This window comes from Aspergillus novofumigatus (genome assembly GCF_002847465.1).
Source record: "Aspergillus novofumigatus IBT 16806 chromosome Unknown P174scaffold_1, whole genome shotgun sequence".
Taxonomy (NCBI): domain Eukaryota; kingdom Fungi; phylum Ascomycota; class Eurotiomycetes; order Eurotiales; family Aspergillaceae; genus Aspergillus; species Aspergillus novofumigatus.
In genome coordinates, this window is record NW_020194274.1 from 1,320,121 (window position 1) to 1,337,617 (window position 17,497).

The 17,497-nt window shown below is 52.7% G+C and overlaps 7 protein-coding genes across 7 annotated transcripts; 4 read left to right on the plus strand and 3 right to left on the minus strand.

Annotated features, from left to right (window-relative positions):
* Window positions 1-446: 446 nt before the first annotated feature.
* On the plus strand, window positions 447-1,917 carry P174DRAFT_466686 (putative lipase/esterase; the record flags this gene model as incomplete). The annotated part of the gene is made up of 2 exons (XM_024830551.1): window positions 447-689; window positions 749-1,917. The coding sequence occupies 2 exons, from the start codon at window positions 447-449 to the stop codon at window positions 1,511-1,513; spliced, it is 1,008 nt and encodes a 335-aa protein (XP_024686953.1). The 3' UTR covers window positions 1,514-1,917.
* On the minus strand, window positions 1,546-3,501 carry P174DRAFT_436765 (argininosuccinate synthase). Its single transcript, XM_024826118.1, has 9 exons — window positions 3,328-3,501; window positions 3,225-3,266; window positions 3,149-3,169; window positions 3,010-3,081; window positions 2,880-2,951; window positions 2,775-2,827; window positions 2,148-2,716; window positions 2,020-2,095; window positions 1,546-1,962 (listed from the first exon to the last, which is right to left on the minus strand). The coding sequence occupies exons 1-9, from the start codon at window positions 3,383-3,385 to the stop codon at window positions 1,675-1,677; spliced, it is 1,251 nt and encodes a 416-aa protein (XP_024686954.1). The 5' UTR covers window positions 3,386-3,501; the 3' UTR covers window positions 1,546-1,674.
* A 794-nt stretch (window positions 3,502-4,295) lies between these two features.
* P174DRAFT_399121 (NADH:flavin oxidoreductase/NADH oxidase) lies at window positions 4,296-5,714 on the plus strand. Its single transcript, XM_024823858.1, has 2 exons — window positions 4,296-4,535; window positions 4,622-5,714. Exons 1-2 carry the CDS (start codon window positions 4,356-4,358, stop codon window positions 5,705-5,707), a joined length of 1,266 nt encoding a protein of 421 aa, XP_024686955.1. The 5' UTR covers window positions 4,296-4,355; the 3' UTR covers window positions 5,708-5,714.
* Window positions 5,715-5,770: 56 nt separating this feature from the next.
* Window positions 5,771-7,998, minus strand: P174DRAFT_436768 (putative salicylate hydroxylase). Its single transcript, XM_024826119.1, has 7 exons — window positions 7,531-7,998; window positions 7,478-7,482; window positions 7,354-7,430; window positions 7,240-7,297; window positions 6,445-7,183; window positions 6,060-6,391; window positions 5,771-5,986 (listed from the first exon to the last, which is right to left on the minus strand). Exons 1-7 carry the CDS (start codon window positions 7,575-7,577, stop codon window positions 5,943-5,945), a joined length of 1,302 nt encoding a protein of 433 aa, XP_024686956.1. The 5' UTR covers window positions 7,578-7,998; the 3' UTR covers window positions 5,771-5,942.
* A 1,228-nt stretch (window positions 7,999-9,226) lies between these two features.
* On the minus strand, window positions 9,227-11,831 carry P174DRAFT_416102 (uncharacterized protein; the record flags this gene model as incomplete). Its single annotated transcript, XM_024824466.1, has 3 exons — window positions 9,227-10,570; window positions 10,639-10,716; window positions 11,751-11,831. The coding sequence occupies 3 exons, from the start codon at window positions 11,829-11,831 to the stop codon at window positions 9,227-9,229; spliced, it is 1,503 nt and encodes a 500-aa protein (XP_024686957.1).
* Window positions 11,832-12,955: 1,124 nt separating this feature from the next.
* P174DRAFT_456093 (glutamine amidotransferase subunit DUG2) lies at window positions 12,956-16,114 on the plus strand (the record flags this gene model as incomplete). The annotated part of the gene is made up of 8 exons (XM_024829396.1): window positions 12,956-13,189; window positions 13,242-13,367; window positions 13,416-13,547; window positions 13,596-14,015; window positions 14,051-14,146; window positions 14,201-14,261; window positions 14,309-14,386; window positions 14,436-16,114. 8 exons carry the CDS (start codon window positions 12,956-12,958, stop codon window positions 16,112-16,114), a joined length of 2,826 nt encoding a protein of 941 aa, XP_024686958.1.
* Window positions 16,115-16,309: 195 nt separating this feature from the next.
* Window positions 16,310-16,522, plus strand: P174DRAFT_416105 (uncharacterized protein; the record flags this gene model as incomplete). Its single annotated transcript, XM_024824467.1, has 2 exons — window positions 16,310-16,384; window positions 16,448-16,522. The coding sequence occupies 2 exons, from the start codon at window positions 16,310-16,312 to the stop codon at window positions 16,520-16,522; spliced, it is 150 nt and encodes a 49-aa protein (XP_024686959.1).
* Window positions 16,523-17,497: the final 975 nt, after the last annotated feature.

The window sequence follows — 17,497 nt, forward strand, 5'->3', positions numbered from 1 at the left end:
TAGATCATCTGGCTTGCGAGCTTGACACCTTGGCAATCCAGATTGTCATATTGTTATTGCGTCTCCATGGATGAGTTATGAAGAAGCATAAAATCAGCCTGATTCATTCGCATGATGCTGATGCAGGCACGTGATTCTCTCTCTCAAAAAGTTCGTCCATCAATATCACCATCCATCTTGCCAAAAACGGCAGAGATGACTCTCTTCTACGGCTAGCTCATAAATAAATATGCAATAAAACACTGATAATCATTGCTCGAGTAATACACATACGCCGTTACACAAATGCCGGCCCCGGAGCAAAAAGTCATATCCCGCCGCGGCTCACCCTGCTCCAAAGACTCCAACTACTCACAAGGGTCCTCGTCTCCCTCCCCCGTCTCATCTTCAGCATCGCCCGGGACCTCCTCTACAACAAAGACTCCGCCTCCTTCAGAACAATCTGGATGAGAAACACCGCCCGCATAGCCGAGACGCTCCCGCTCCCTCAAGCACGCGCTCTCCAACGCCCATCAGGAAGCACCATCGCCTCACTCTGTAAAGCATACAGTCTCCGCCATGAGACCATCGAACTAGACGCAGGCAGCGCCTTCCCCCGCGCAACCCTGCACTTCATCGACTGTGACCCCACGGCGCGCAGCCGCATCCCCAGCCCCAGCCCCAGCGGCAGCGGGAACGGGAACGACAACGTGCTACTTTATTTCCACGGCGGGGGGTACATCACCCCCTATCCACCGGCCACTTCAAGTTCGCGCGCGCAGCCGCCCAAAGACTAACCGCGAAATGCGTCCTGCTCGAGTACACCCTTGCGCCGGAACTCAAGTACCCGGGCCAACTGGCGCAGGCGGCCGCCGCGCTGCGGTACCTGCTGCAGGACCATGATGCCGCGGAGATCACGATAGCGGGCGACTCGGCGGGCGGGAACCTTGCGCTGGCGGTTCTGGCGCATCTGCGGGACCCGCATCCGCTTGTTCGGCCTGTTTTTGAGGGCCGGGATCACCACCAGCAGCAGCAGCTCCGCGCGGCGCTCTGTATCAGTCCCCGCTGTGCGAATGAGTGCTCCGCTGCGAGCTATACGTATAACGCTGATAAGGATATTGTTAGTAAGGCGTTGATGGAGATGTTCAATTCGCACTGGGAGCCTGTGAAGGAGGAGGTTTGGGCGACTCCGCTGGCGGGGACGAAGGACTTTTGGGGATCTGTTCCTGCTAAGAAGGTTTTGCTTCTCGCGGGTACGGACGAAGTTTATGTGGACGATATCCGGGAGTTTGGGGAGTTGCTCGGTTCGTCGAGTCAGACTGACACTGAGCTTGTTCTGTGTGCTGGAGAGACACATGTACAGGCTATTCGTGACATAGCCGTGGGTAATTGGGATGGTGTCATGCTAAAGGTCGCTCTCAACTGGCTACAGAATCTGGGGAAGCTAAATGACCCGGGATTACTGTTGCCATCAAATTCGAAGGGAGTTTGCGCGGTATGGAACGACACTATGATCAGTGACGACGGATTATGACACACGGCATGCCCGTGATGATGGTTCAGGGGGTGATCATTCATTTCTTTTGTATTCCGTTACACGTCAAGTGCTAAATAGATGTATAATATAAAACAAGATACCCGAAAAAGACTCAAGGCCGCAAGCAGCCCATCCTAAATTATGCTCAAACACATGCTTTACATCTTCTCGCCGTTGGCCTGCTTCATCTGGCCGTACTTCTTCAGACGGATAGCGGACACGCCAATGAAGCCGGTGGTCTCGGTGGGAGCAAAGTCGCCGATCTCGTCCATGCTGGACTCGGACATGTCGTACAGCTTCTCGGTCTCGGAGGAACGGCCGAGAATGGAGACGCTGCCCTTGTAGGCGCGGCAACGGACCTGTCCGTTGACGGTCTTCTGAGAAGCAGTGATAGAAGCCTCGAGGAACTCGCGCTCGGGGGAGAAGTAGAGACCGTTGTAGAGGAGCTGAGGCGCTGTTAGCAGTCTGCCCTACAAAGTAATTCGATCTGGTAGAAAACGAACCTTGGAGTAGTTGAAGGTGACGAACTGGTCACGCAGAGCACGGACCTCCCGGTCCAGAACCAGACCTTCCAGATCACTGTGGTCGGGATTAGAGACAGCCGGAAAATGACAGACTGGGGGTAACTCACATGTGAGCAGCGCGCAGGCAGGTGAGACCAGGGGTCTCGTAGCAACCACGAGACTTGATACCGATGAAACGGTTCTCGACAATGTCGATACGGCCAACACCGTTGCGGCGAGCAATAGCGTTGGCGGTCAGGAACAGGTCGACAGCGTCGGTAGCGACCTTCTTCTGGCCACCCTCAGTGTATTCCAGCTTGACGGGGATACCCTTCTCGAAGTGAACGGTGAAATCCTCGGGCTGGTCAGGGGCGGTGAGAGGGTCCTGGGTGAGCTTCCACATGTCGGAGGGGGGAGTGACGTCGGGATCCTCGAGGATGCCGGCCTCGTAGGAGCAGTGGGCCAGGTTCTCGTCCATAGACCAGGGCTTGGACTTGGTGGAGGTCACGGGGATGCCCTTCTCGGCGGCATAGGAGAGGAGGTCGTTGCGACCGGCGAAGCGGTTGTAGAAAGCAGGGTCACGCCAGGGGGCAATGACCTTGATATCGGGCTGAAGGGCGTAGAAGGCAAGCTCGAAACGGACCTGGTCGTTACCCTTGCCGGTGCAACCGTGGGAAACAGCGAAGCATCCTTCCCTCTGTACGATCCTGGTCAATGTGCGATTCTAGAAGAGTAAATAAGGCACGGGAACCAACCTTGGCGACCTCGATCTGAGCACGAGCAATGACGGGACGGGCCAGAGAAGTTCCTTCAAAGGAGATTAGCATCAAGACCGTTTTCTTTTGGCACTAATCACATACCCAGAAGGTAGACGTTCTCGTAGATAGCGTTGCAAGCAATGGCGGGGAAGCAAAGCTGCTCAATGAACTCCCCTACATTGCTATCAGATTCCATTGTAAACATCCAGGCAAATATCTTGAGTATACATACGGCGGAGGTCGGCAATCTCGCACTTGACGGCACCGAGCTTCAGGGCCTTCTCCCGGATAGCGTCAAAGTCCTCTGGACGAGCGATGAGTCAGAACCTCAAGACCATCCCAATTCGAATCTCGCATTGATGATGAATTACCTTCCTGGCCAACATCGGCAGCTATTGAAAAAGTCAGTCATGCTCTCCACGTTGTCCAAAGTCCGAATCCGCTTACTGAAAGCAACAACCTCGTAGCCCTCGTCAATGAGCCATTTCACTGGAATCAGCGGTCAGCACGGGCCCCAAAACACTCCAGGTGGAAAGTGTGGGGCAATTACAGATGACACTGGTGTCGAGACCACCGCTGAAGGCGACGCAGACCTTTCCTTTCGACATGGTTGATGTGTGTGATTGTAGCAATTGATGGGTAAGGAAATCAGGAACAGGAGAAGGAACAATTGGAGAGGGAATGGAGCTTGTGGGGGGTATTTAAACAGTGGATTGAGTCATTCCCTCCAGTGCTGGAAAAAAAGTTTTGGCGGGAGACGTCCCTCTGTACCTGGCGGTCTGGGGCATTGCCTGTTTGGGACTAGGGCACTTGGCACCGCCGAAGTCGCTGCTCCCGATAAGATAAGAGCGGGGCGTCGATCATTGCCGGATAGAACGGTAGAAACTCCAGTCTTGGAAGATCTTCGAAGAGTGTCAAAGAGTATCGTCGAGAAGCTGGAGTGTATTGAGATTGATGGCATGAGTTGATGGAGACTCAATCGAGAATAGACAATCCTGTGGTCTAAGCCTGAGCGAGCTGAACGAGCTGAGCGAGAAGAAACCGCTATCCTCCGTGACGGGATGGGATGCGCCTGCATAAAATGACCTGTCACAGCGACATGAATGTTAGAAAAATGAACGTTGATGATTATAAAATCGATCCATTTGGAGTGACCAAGGATAGCCGCTGATGCTCTAGTCTCGATAACATATGGAAGGAAACAAGTGCCGAACCATACAGGTACTATCTAGGGACATCGCCGCGATGGACCAATGGAGGAGGGAAGTTGAAGCAGGAAGTATCAGTCAGAAAGATGCAACTCTTTGATCATCTCACGGAAGCTCTTCGAAGCTTTATCGCTTTCCCTCCCTCAGAGATAGAGCCCGTTCTACTGCGACTGCAAGGCCTCGGCACAAACACCGGAAATAGTGTTACATCATCGGTCCGCAATACCTAGCGCAAGGCGATTTCCAATCACCCCCAGTTGCACTGACCTTTTTAGTCTCGTATTTTCTACCCTTTGCATGCCTTCTTGTTCTTCATTCTCCCTCAAGCTGTGTTGATATTGCACTTACGTATAGAACATTCATAGACACCATGTCGCGACCTGCAGTGCCTGATATCGAGAACAAGCGCGCCCCGGGTATCTCTTATTTTACTCCGGCGCAAGAACCGCCTGCAGGCACAGCTGCAAATCCTCAGTCTGATGGATCGGCACCTCCCAAGCTCTTTCAGCCCCTTTCGGTGCGGGGTCTGACCTTTCACAACCGCATTGGTGTGAGTACCAGTCCAGGCAATTCCTCCCAGCCGTCTATGCGGGCCCTTACAATTGGAAAAAGCCGCTTACATGAGTGATATGGTAGCTATCGCCGCTATGCCAATATTCAGCCGACGATGGACACATGACTCCCTGGCATATGGCACATCTGGGAGGAATTGCCCAGCGAGGGCCAGGATTCTTAATGGTCGAGGCAACAGCAGTCGAACCGGAAGGGAGGATCACACCCCAAGACCTGGGCCTATGGAAAGACTCGCAGATTGAGCCATTGAGCCGCGTGATCGAATTCGTCCACAGCCAGAACCAGCTTATCGGCGTGCAGATCGCACACGCAGGCCGCAAGGCCAGCACCGTCGCGCCATGGCTCTCGGCCAACGATACCGCCTCCGAGAAGATGGGTGGCTGGCCAGACCGCGTCAAGGGCCCGACAAATGTGCCCTTCACCGACAAGAACCCCGTGCCGAAAGAGATGACGAAGCAGGATATCGAGGATCTGAAGACCGCCTGGGTGGCTGCTGTAAAACGGGCCGTCAAGGCCGGGGCGGACTTTATCGAGATCCACAATGCGCATGGCTACCTTCTAATGTCCTTCCTCTCACCTGCGGCCAACACGAGAACAGACGAGTATGGAGGCAGTTTCGAGAACCGCATCCGGCTCAGCTTGGAGATCGCCAAACTCACCCGGGAAAACGTGCCCAAGGATATGCCTGTCTTCCTGCGGGTCTCCGCCACCGATTGGCTCGAGGAGGCCCAGCCGCACAAGCCCAGCTGGCGAGGTGTGGACACTGTCCGATTTGCAAAGATACTGGCAGAAACTGGATACGTTGACGTGCTTGACGTGAGCAGCGGCGGCACTCATTCGGAGCAGCATATCCACGCGAAGCCAGGCTTCCAAGCACCCTTTGCCATTGCTGTCAAGAACGCCGTCGGGGACAAACTAGCAGTGGCGTCGGTGGGCATGATCGATAGCGCACGCATGGCTAATTCCTTGTTGGAAAAGGACGGGCTGGACCTTGTGCTGGTTGGACGTGGCTTCCAGAAGAACCCAGGATTGGTGTGGGCTTGGGCCGACGAGCTGAATGTGGAGATCTCGATGGCTAATCAGATCCGATGGGGCTTCTCGCGGCGCGGTGCTGGTCCCTACCTGAGGAAGAAACTCCAGAAGATATAAATTCCCTTCAAGTAACCAAGATAGACATTCATATATCTGTTCATAAAGAATGTGCCACGAGTTGTGTGTAGAACCCATAGATTGTCAGTTCAGTAAGCTAGAACCCAAACTAGAAAAAGTATATGTACACCAACTCTACTATAGAAATGATTCTGCAAGAAAAATAAAGCAATGACCAAACCTGCTTAACGCGCCAGGGAAAGAATCAAAAGGGTTTAAACCTGCTACTACCCCATCACAAATGATGTCGCATGGCTGTCAGACGGTACCCTCGAAGCTCTACCAAATACAAACAAAATCATCGTTAGCTCCCTCGATCACACAACCAGCTTTAATTAAATAGGTAATTCACCTTCCCAAGTCTCCAGAGCCACCTTCTCTGCATCCCAGCCCCAGAGGAATTTCTGCGTCTCCAGATCAGCCCATTTATCGGGATTCGATGCCCCATTCATCGACGCGCGGAACTGGTCGTCGCGGGCTTGCTGTTCCGGCCCGTCGGGGAGATGCAGTGTCGCGCGGTTGACGGTGCCGGACTGCTGTACGGTCTCTGCGCGGTGTTTGCGCGACTTTTCGTATGCCGCCAGGGCAAGGGGGATTTCGCTGCGAGACGAGATGGTGGATAGGAGGACGCCCAGCGCGGCGGCGTCTTCGACTGCTTGGGCGGCACCTTGGCCGATGTATGGACTGCTCTGCGCGTTAGAGAGATTTACCGTCGTGATTGGCTGCGATCCGCTTACAGCATTGGATGGCAGGCATCGCCGAGCAAGGCCACGCGGCCCTTGATCCACGTCTTTAGAGGCGGGTGCTGGCAGAGCTTCCACTCGAGGACTTCGTTGTCCTTGACCAGGTCGATGAGCTTCGTTACTCGGCTGTCCCAGCCGCGATAGTCATCGACCATCATCTGCTTCGAGCCCCTGGTTGTCCATGACTCTTCGACATCGGTGCGGTCCGGGTGGAGCAGGACGATGTTGTATAGCTGGTGGTTGCGGACGGGGTAGGCGATGATATGGCGGTAGGGACCGATCCAGCGCGTGGCTTGCGGCTCGTCGATGAGCTGCTTCAGCTCGGGATCGTTCTCCATTGCGCTCCGTGGGAGCATGATTCTGTACGCTGCGTCTCCGGTGGGAATGGCCTTGGTGGCATCTTTGCCTAGCAGCTGATCCCGAATGCTGGATTTGATCCCGTCTGCTGCGAGGACGATGTCCGCTTGCACCACGCTGCCGTCGGCGAGGGTCACGGCTGGAGGATCGAACCGGACGCGGGTGACGGTCGAGTTGACCCGTACTTGGACGTTCTCCAGTGCCATGGCCTTTTCGATCAGCGCATTGTGGAGGTCTGCACGGTGGATAACTACTTGTTGGCCATATGTCTTGTTGACAGGCATGGTTCCCAGCAGACTGCCGTCCTGCCATCGTCGGACGTGGATGTATTCCAAGGCGACGTCCTTGGCGTGTATTAAGGGAGAGACTCCCCATCCTGAAGCACATTAGTTGCTCTTGTCTTTCATTGAGATGCAAAGGGATTCCACGCACTGTCAAACAGCGTCAACATGTTCGGGGAGCCTTGGATACCGGCTCCGACTTCCATGAGCTGATAGGAGTCAGTCAAACTTCTATGTCCATGTCTCAAGCCGCTTTGATGCATACCTTTGGGGCTGATTCGAGAACAATGACATGATGTCCTCGTTGGCCTAATGCCAATGCAGCAGCCATACCCCCAATGCCTATTACCAGTTAGCCTACGGTAGGGTATTTATATCACGTAGCATACCGGCACTGAAACAGTTAGCTGGAGTATAGAATGCAGTACAGCATAAGACCTACCCAACAATAACCACCTCGAGAGGTGTCTTTGCCCGTGGTACAATCATACCTAGTGAAGAGACAGTACAGCGGAAGCCGACAATACACTTCGCCACCGAGTACCTATATTATGGAACACGACAAAGCACCAGCGTGGATGAACGAAAGAATATATCTAGATACTCTCGACGGGGGAGAGACGGCAAGTATTTCAGTCTCAAAGGGGCCCTCGACTTCCCCACAGCCCCGCGAGCACAAAAGGAACTTGTCATTTCCCAATAAACGAAACGTTATTATTATCTCCGATCCTCGTCGCTCCAGCTGCTGCAATAATACAAGGAGACTTCAAAACGTCAACCAGGCCTAGGGGGTATGCGGGGCTCGGCTCGGGGGATTTCCATGCGAACATTGCCGTTTCCAATCATCACATCACCAATATCATTGACTATCAAGTTACACATGCAAACTACATACACGAAGTGCCATGCTATGCCAACCGGCTTAGCAAATAATCAAGAAGCATCGCAATAAATGTGGCTCTTTGCGCAAATCCCCCCCAAACCCGCTCGGCAGCAATGCCGGGTGAACCGCTTTTTGGCTGTGGCCCGGCTCTGCGACGTGCCCGCATCTGCCGAGCAACGTACAACACTCTTTCCCCAGACTTTCCTCCGTGGTCTTTCTTCCGCGGAGGAAAGTCTCAGCACAAGCCAGGTTCGCATTTACTATCTAGATGTTTCCTTGCGTCTGGTCTGCGCTTCCGTGATCTTGTTTCGGAGGCCTCCGAGTCTCAGTATACTGCTGTATGTAGAAGTGTTTGGCTGTTTGCGGATGAGTTGCTACTATCTAGGGCACGGCAAAAGGATGGCTTGTGCAGTGCCGATTGCGCCGAGAAGTCATCTCTTGCTACTCCGTATACCAATATGATATGTTATCTCTCAATCTAGACTGTGAGATGCGGCCTAGCATGCCAGTTATGAACAGCTTGCTTCTTGAATTCTACTTTATTCGACACCATCTGCGTATCAATAATTTTGACACCGTTTGTAAGATGCAGGATAGGAAACTTTCGCTCATCTTCCCACATACGGACTCGGACTCTTCCCGCTGCATGACTCGGCAATTAATTGGGCCTTTAAGGTCCGACGAAGGATTCTGGTGCGAGTCGTTTGCGTATGCTGCGGCGGGATGAGATAGACCGTGTAGTATACTTCCCGTGTTTGGTTGATTGCTGATGGGTAATGATACATGCAGAAAAAGGGAAAATCCAAATCACATTATTCATGTCTTCGTTTGATCTGTATTCATGCGCTTCGTAAATGACAACATGATGATGAGTGCGATGCAGATGATGGCGGATCTAGTCTAACCCATGGACTAAATCTCGAATGCCTTTGTATGTGCAATCTTCGCAGTGAAGTGCTCTGCCAGGAAGGAAACCGCGGTGCTGAATAACCATTCAAGGAGTGATGAGACACCCATCCCAACGCCGGAAAATATGCAGAGAAACTATATACATCATTCTTCGCCAGGATTGTCCTGGTTGCAAATGAAAGATGGAGATGGTTCGAAGAGAACGTAGAAAAGAGCAAAGAAGAAAGAAGAAAAAAGGAGGTCAATGATGGACTTGGCCTCGCTATGAATAGCCATGTCTTGGTAGGTCGTATCATGCTGTACACATATACAATGGCTAGCTAATACCATATGCGAGATGAAGTGCTCAGGCTGTAAACATCAGCCGCAGACGGCTGGACCGCTTTTTCTTCTCCTTGGGCTTTCTGTCCTTGTCGGAATGACGCGATTCCCCTTTGGACGGGACCCTTGACGGGGCCTGTGAGGGAGCTTTGGAGGGTGCCTTGGAGAAGATCTTTGTGTGCGTCCGCGAGGGAGTTAAGGATGGTGCTTTCGAGCCCGCATACGACTCCGCTCTGGCGTCATACTCAGATTGATGGTACCGAGAGCTGCCCCTCGGGGCCCGCGAGCGACGGGAACGGCGGGATGAAGCAACGGACTCGTCTTCGTGGAACTTGAATCGAGGGTCTCGCATCATACGTGCAGTGGTGATGTCGATACCAGACATAGCGGCCGCAGTCGGGGTGATGAATTCACCATCGACAGATGTGCCGAGACTACCTGCTTCCGCGTCAGCGACACCACGCCGCCACATCTCGACTCCGCTAAGACAATCGGTATCGAATTCAATCATGTCTTCCACGATCACGGACTCTCCGTCGTCCTCCGCCGGTCCCCGGATAACTTCGTTGCCGGCAGACTGGATCTTTTTGATGATCTTGTACCCGCCGAACATGACGATCGTGACACCGAGACCGACACCGGCAGCGATCAAGAATTGTGGACTGGCTAGCAAGGCAAAAATGGTGGGGGCGGCCGACCTAAGGCTGGCCAGTGCAGCGGGCGCCATTTTCGTGGCCAAGTTGCTGATTTCAGCCAAGGTCAGCGCGACGGCGGCCATGGCGTCCGGGTTCTTCTGAAGGTGAGCAATCGTGGCAGTTGCACTGTGGTGCACACAGTTGGCTTCCTCGAGAAGCCATTGGGCGCGACCGACCAAACCACTGAGTTCAGGGTCCTCGATCCTTTGGAGTTGTTGCTGCTGCTGCTGCTGCTGCTGCTGCTGCTGTGAGGGTGGAGCCCTGACCAGGGCCGATGGATGAAACTCGCCGTATGCCAAGTCCATGTCGACATGAGCTTCTGATTTGGAACGACCTGTCCTGGGTCGCGGCTCAAGTTCTCTAGTGAGATCATGATGCGTATGACGTCGGACCATGTCCGGTGGACTGGCGTAGTAGGACTCCGTGTGCGAGGCTACCGAGTGCAGGTCCTGTTCATAGTGCGAAGGGGCGCGACGGTGTCGAGGGTGTCGCGAATGTGTGCTCCTGCTTCTGCGAGAGGGAGCGACTGACGGCACATCATCGATGTGATAGTTTTGCAAGGCCCTCAGAGCTTCCCTTTCGGCAATCTTGGCGTTGCGCTCCGATTGTATTTGAGCTTTGCGTTCGCGATATGCATTTTTGGCCTGCGTAAAGACCCCGAAGAGGTGTTTACTCTATTGCGCAGTGGTCAGATCAAGTTATATCTGCTGGAGACGACGGCAAAAAAGTGCCAAGTACCTACCGTGCTCACTACCTTGCCGGACTTGTCAATCACGGCGATCGTCTCGCCTAACGGAGGCATACTGACGGGTAAATGGTGCTAGGTCGGACAGTAACCAACGGCCACGAGTAACTTTGTCGTCGAGGATAAAGTCCACAGCTGTCAATCATCAAGGTCCATCAGCATAGACGAGTGATTCATATAAATTTGATCGCAGTTTGGCGGTGGCTCCGAGATCAAGCGGTGAAGAGCACCTTAGACAGGTATAGATATGGAGCCTGGATGTGTCGGGGCGGGTGGGGAACCGGGGCTTTTCCCCTTATTCCTAGTATTCTCCGCCAGGGAAAACTCAAAGAACACGATAAGATTCCTTGAAAATATCCAGATAATCAACGAGCACAGTCAGAGACCTGGGAGGCGAAAAAGGAACAAAGAAAACTGGAGCCTGATTCAAAATAGGAATTCTCAGCTGAGATTGAAATCTTAAAAGCAGCTAAGAAGGTACCTGCTTGGTAGAGAAAGATCCTGACCAACAAATATACGATTTCTCCACTGAGTCAGGGCGCACGACCACGAACAGCTCGGATGTTGGAAGTATGAATGAAATAAAGAAATGGAGAGGCTGGGATGGTTGACAGTTGTAACTTGTAGCAAGATTCGGCGCCTAAATAAGAGCAAAGCAGCGAACAGGATGTGATCCCGGGTGTGATATAGCTGGCGGAGCAGTACAGCCTGGATTTTCCAAGGCACTGGAGTCAAATCACCTTTGAGGCCTTGGAAAGGTGAGCCTCCATGTAGGAGGTTAGTGCTTGCTGGTTTCCGCTTGGGTTGCAAAGGCAGCAGGACTAGCCATTAAGCCACGCCGATTTAGAAGATTCGTGGGGACGGCGATTTGCTGGCACAACACGATCGGGGTTGCTCGGCTGCATCACCATCCATGATCGTTGGCGGCACTACTGTACTCGGGCCAGTAGAGTTGGTTGGGCACAACGGCATATCCTCCGAGATAAAGACAGTGCTGTTTATGGCTATCAGGAGGTACTTCTGTCAGCCTGGTGAGACTGATCTACTATCCATGGTTTATTGTTGTTTGAGAAGATCCTTGATGTGGTTAATGAGGCACATGCCAATACCTCAAGAGAGTAGCGGTGATGCTGGGGATTCTGATTGGTGAGAGGTGTCACCGCCACTGTGGCTGATGCACTGCCGTTCATTACGTAGTCTCCCTGGTGTAGTCTTACAATACGTGTAATTTAGCCCATGCATCCATCCAACTCATTCCATCTTGATTAGAAAAAGCACGGAGTAAACAAGAGAAAGACAACCTGTCTTCCATCTCTGGATCCTGTTGGATGCTTCTGTAAGGCACGTGGCAGAAGAAACGTCATGGCTGAGTTCGGACAATAGAGAAATGGTGAAACCGATCGCCCCGTCGCATGCAAGAAGCCTTAAGCAAAAAGGAAGGATGATGGAGAGCTACACCGTATCAACCGGCAGGGAACTCATGTACTTACAGTATCTTGTTCATATCTCAGCTAGGGGTAGATAAGTCAATGTGTCTGTGACTCTTTCGCTCATTCCTTGTCTCTTGTCAATTCATCATTCTCCCCTTGTCTTACGATATCTTTGTGTTCCCTTGATCTCAGGATTCTGATGGGTATAAATGCTGCATCTGCCTACTTCATCTTCCCTGTGTTACTGATTGTTTGATTTATCCCCTGAAGTCTGCAGATTAGAACCTGATGGAATATGTCTCAATGCAGGACGAATGCTTTGATAACCCGTCTTCTATGGGAACCTAGGTCAGTACTGCCTCGTATTGAGCATCTGCAGTACTAGCAGCAGGCTGGATAATAAACAGAAGTAATATTTCCAAAACTGACCATCTAATGCAGACAGTCATGTTGTCAGAAGAACCGAGAGCGCCTTCGAGGTATGTCACAATGAAGTGCTTCCATTGCTCAGGGGGATATGGCTGGCTGTTTCGCTGCGTTTTGATGCTTTCATTGCTTCTAACTGCACCGCCACACCTTGAATCACGACATCACCGCAGAAAAGAAGCAAAAGAATTCCCCGGAGTTTCGTTGACTGCGCGCTCAATTCAAGGAGCGATATCATTGATACCTCTTTTTTTTGCTTCTATTGTTATTTTCTCATCATTTAGTTAACTCGATTATATGTATCTACGGGTGTAGTTCTTGAGGTGACTCATCAACTACTGCAAGAGAGCATCACGTGGCACCGAAGCAGACCATCACTTCTTCCCAGCCAAAGCCACAGCATCCAATCCATAGAAAGAAAGACTGGCTAAGACTCTCTGGTTCATCGTGTCTTAGCGATGAACAGCGCAGTACAGGGGAAACCCGATCCCTCAGTGGGATATTATGATCGCACTATTCCCGGGCCGGACTATCAGCCTTTGGCTCAGCAGGTCCTCGACGATGGCCCTGATCTTCTAAACACCCAACCAGAATGTGGTATCGGACATCGAGTACAGGCAAGTCGATCAGTACTGGCTCTGGTCATAGATGATGAATGTGTTTTTGCTGGGTTACAAGGAGGAGATATTGTGGTAAGTCTTCTAACTCCTCAACCTTGGTAGGCATATACTCAATCCGGTATAGGCATGGTCTCTCGAGACATATGACCTCGTGCTCTCTGTCCACGCTCATCAAGAAAGTGTCCTGGGTCTTTATCTGTCCGAGGACGGCGACCTTCTCTTCTCCAGTGGTGGAGATTCCGTCATAAATGTATGCTTGTGCGTCTGCTCGAAGTTTTCAGCTTGTTGACTTTGCTAGATCTGGTCCACGAGGACTTTTGATCGACTATATTCGATCCACTCTCACCACGACGTGGGCGATATCTTCTCCGTGGCATACTCGTCTAGTCTAAAGACGATCTACTGCGGAGGTCAAAACACCAGCATCCAGGTTAGGCTTATAATTGATACTCAGAGACCCAGCACTGACAATTTCTAGTGGTGCGACCTCTCCAAAACAGATGCAGTCTCGACTAATCAGTCCGCCGCTCATCTGTCGAAGCGCACGCACCGGTTCTTCGATTCCCGGGGGCCCGACGGGTCACGCGCACCCCGGCCGGACGCGGGTGCTGATGGCGTACGGGCAGTCATCCAAGGAGGCCAAGTGCTGACCTTCAAGCGCGACCATCACAAGCTCTTCTCGCATCATGGATACATCTACACGATGCTTCTTGTCCGAGGCCTGCTTGAATCATCGCCTACGGAGGAGGTGCTTGTGACGGGCGCCGGCGACGGCGTGGTCAAGTTGTGGCGATTGGACCAGGACGAGGCGCCGTCCGAAATGGCAGCGCTCGAGAACAGGGATCCGGTTCTTGCGCTGGCCGTCGATGGATCGTTTCTCTACTGTGGTCTTTCTGGGGTGCCCTAAACATTTGGAATTTGGACTCTCGGCAGCTGGTGAAACGCATCACCGGACATACGGGTGACCTATGGGCAGTCGATATCGTTCAGGGATTGGTGGTTTGTGGTGACTCTAATGGAGTCATCAAGGTATGCTCCTGTCTTTTACTGATGTGTGGACCCGTGTCTGACCTTGTTGGCTAGAAATTTAATTCTCGATTTGAAGAAGTGGGCAGCTGGATTGCTCACGGGGAACGATGCTGGCGTCTGCAGCTGGTCGATTCAAGGACCGACTCATCTACGCCAGTGGAGGCAATGACAATACGGTGGGCATCTGGGATTTGACGGAGGTGTCTAGCAAGCAGGATGAGCAGGCACCGATCAATAATGGTAAGCCTCTAGAATATTTGACTAAGCACGATGCTTATATTGAGTGCAGACGAAATGGTCAACTGCCTTGCTAGATTCGTCACCTTCAAAACAGTTTCGGCCAGCCCGAAATTCGCCGGAGAGTGCAACCAGGGAGCGGCATTCCTCCGACGACACTGCATCTACTTGGGGGCGAAGACGAAACTCCTGCCTACTGGACAAGACACGAATCCGATTGTGTACGCACGATTCAGCGCCAACTCCCCGGATAAAGTCGACAAAACTCTTCTGTTCTACGGCCACTACGATGTTGTGGGTGCGGATGCCAACCGAACGAAGTGGAACACGGATCCGTACCAGCTGGCGTCTATCGATGGCTTTTTATACGGCCGAGGAGTTTCGGATAACAAAGGACCTATCCTGGCTGCATTGTATGCGGCAGCAGATCTTGCCCGGCAAAAGGCGCTTCCATGTGACGTTGTTTTCCTTATCGAGGGCGAGGAGGAGTCCGGGTCCCAAGGATTTCACGAGACCGTCCGGCAACACAAGCCGGAAATTGGACCGGTTGATTGGATTCTACTGGCCAACAGTTACTGGCTGGACGACTACAACCCCTGTTTGACGTACGGCCTGCGGGGGGTGGTGCATGCCAATCTGATCGTCACTAGCGACCACCCGGATCTGCACAGCGGTATAGACGGAAGCGCATTGCTCGATGAGCCGTTGAAGGATCTGTCGATGCTGCTGGCCAGCTTGGTGGGGCCGAAAGGGCGGGTCAATATCCCAGGCTTCCATGACCTGGTCCTTCCCTTGACGGAGGCGGAAAAGCAGCGATTCGCGGATGTGGCACGGATCCTGCTCCCGCAGCACCCTGAAATCACCGACCGCGACGCGCTCATCAACTCGTTGATGCACCGGTGGCGGGAGCCGTCTCTCACCATCCATTCGGTCGAGGTGCCTGGAAGCAGCAAGGCCGCGACGACGACCATCTCGCGCAAAGCCAAAGCCAGTCTCTCGATCCGAGTCGTCCCGAATCAAGAGGCCGACGAGGTAGCCGCCAACCTCACCATGTACGCGCAGGAGCAATTCGACAAGCTGGAGTCGCAGAACGACCTCACGGTCGAAATCACAGGCAAGTCGGATCCCTGGCTAGGCGATCCGGACAACGAGATCTTTGCGACCCTCTCGGAAGCAATCACTGCGGCGTGGAGCCGGGACCAGACCAGCCAGAAACATCAGTATCCGCCGCTGCAGCGTGTTTCCAAGGGCAAGGACACGCCGGGCCTCGCGCGCACCGACTCCTCGGACAGCCTGGCGTCGCACATCGACCGCATCATCACGTCGACGACGACCTCGTCGGCAGGCAAGAGCAAGGCCCGTCAGCGCTCCTCCGCCCTCAGCAGGACGGTGCCCACCTCGTCCACGCTGACGAGCAAATCGGGCGTGATCGTTTCCCCAGACGCAAGCGGGGACTCTTCGCCCGCCGAGAAGCCTGCAGCCACTACCATGGACCCAGTCGCTACCCGTTCAACCGTCCAGCCGATCTTCATCCGCGAGGGCGGATCGATCCCCACGATCCGGTTCTTGGAAAAGGAGTTCTCAGCGCCGGCGGCCAATCTACCCTGTGGGCAGGCGAGCGACAACGCGCATCTGTACAATGAGCGGTTGCGGGTGGAGAATCTGTACAAGAGCCGGGAGATCTTCCAGTATGTGTTTTCGCGGTTGCCGAGGCGCCACCTTCCCAGTTAGCTTCCGTCATCAATAGACCTTTTGCACTCGGATATTTGCAAGACAATGTAGACAATTCAGCAGCCTGAGTGGCCCCTCGTCTAGTTTCCTAAACCAGGCAGCTCTCCCCTCCACAATCTACAGTAAAAGTTTCAACTAAAAGCAAACTTCCCCTCTGATCTTCAAGAGTAAACCCAAATGCAAACGCAACCGCAAATGACAATCAGCTCGCTTAGCGCACGCACAGACTCTGCTCGTCACTCCGAATACGCGGACTGTGCCGGTGGCCCGGTACACACTTGCAACTGTTGCACATTCAGTTAGTTAGTTTACTAACACATACTGAGTAGTCAGATACCGAGAGCAAAGCCCGAGGGCACCACGCCCAGACCCCAGCAACCAGGTCAGCGAACCTTGAAGAACGGATAAACTCCACCTACGCACGCGTGCATGGATGTCCCCGAATCCACGAATGCAAGTGGATACTGACGGGCGTCAGCCTGTCCCCAAGGGCCCGGGTTACCTTCTGGGCAGGAAGAACAGCCAATGGTGGGTGTCCGCGTGTATGGACTATTATATTAGCTTTGAAGAATCAATCTGCAGAATGTATTATTTCCTAACTGCTTTGATAAGTTGGAATAGGTACAAAGTGATGAGGATGAGGGGATTTTACTTTCAGGCATTGATAAACATTAGACGATGGATGATGGTTTCTAAGCGGGTAGTCCCTAATTCGTATTATCAGGAGGATTGGATTCATGTTCGGGGATTTCTGCCACCTTCTCTGCCGGAACAGACCATTCTAATGATTAATACGGAGGTGTGGTGCAAAACTCATTAGCCGCTAGTAAGCTTGGCAGGGTAATAAGACCGAGCAGCCTTACATAGTAATTTATATGGTAGCTAACTTCGATTAATTCCAACTCCTAAGAATCAAATATTGAAGCTATTCAAACAGCAATATCTTCCCAGGCTAGATCTCCAATATCTTGTCTATAAGAGATAGTACCCTTTGCTCGATGGCCCTTCCAATCACGATTATCTTTGCCAGTTCGGCCCTCTTGATATTCATTACCCCTTCCAACTCAATGATAACCTCGATATGGCGTATAAGACGCTCAATCCACCACTGAATATGCTCCTGTGGAAGATCATTCCATGCCTTTATCCATGCCTCCTTCCCTGTCTTCTTATCGCGGGGTGCCCCTCGAGAAGTTGTACGCCGTTTGAGCCATGGCCAGGCTGGCTCAATAGCATTAAGATCAGGGGAGTTCCCTGGCCAATCCATGATCTTCTGGACCCCCTTGATATTGTATATAGTCTGCTGGAATTGATGACGGTGAGCTGGAGCTCCATCTTCAAGGACAATTGTGTTTGGTCGTTCGATTGCACATTCTTGAGCAA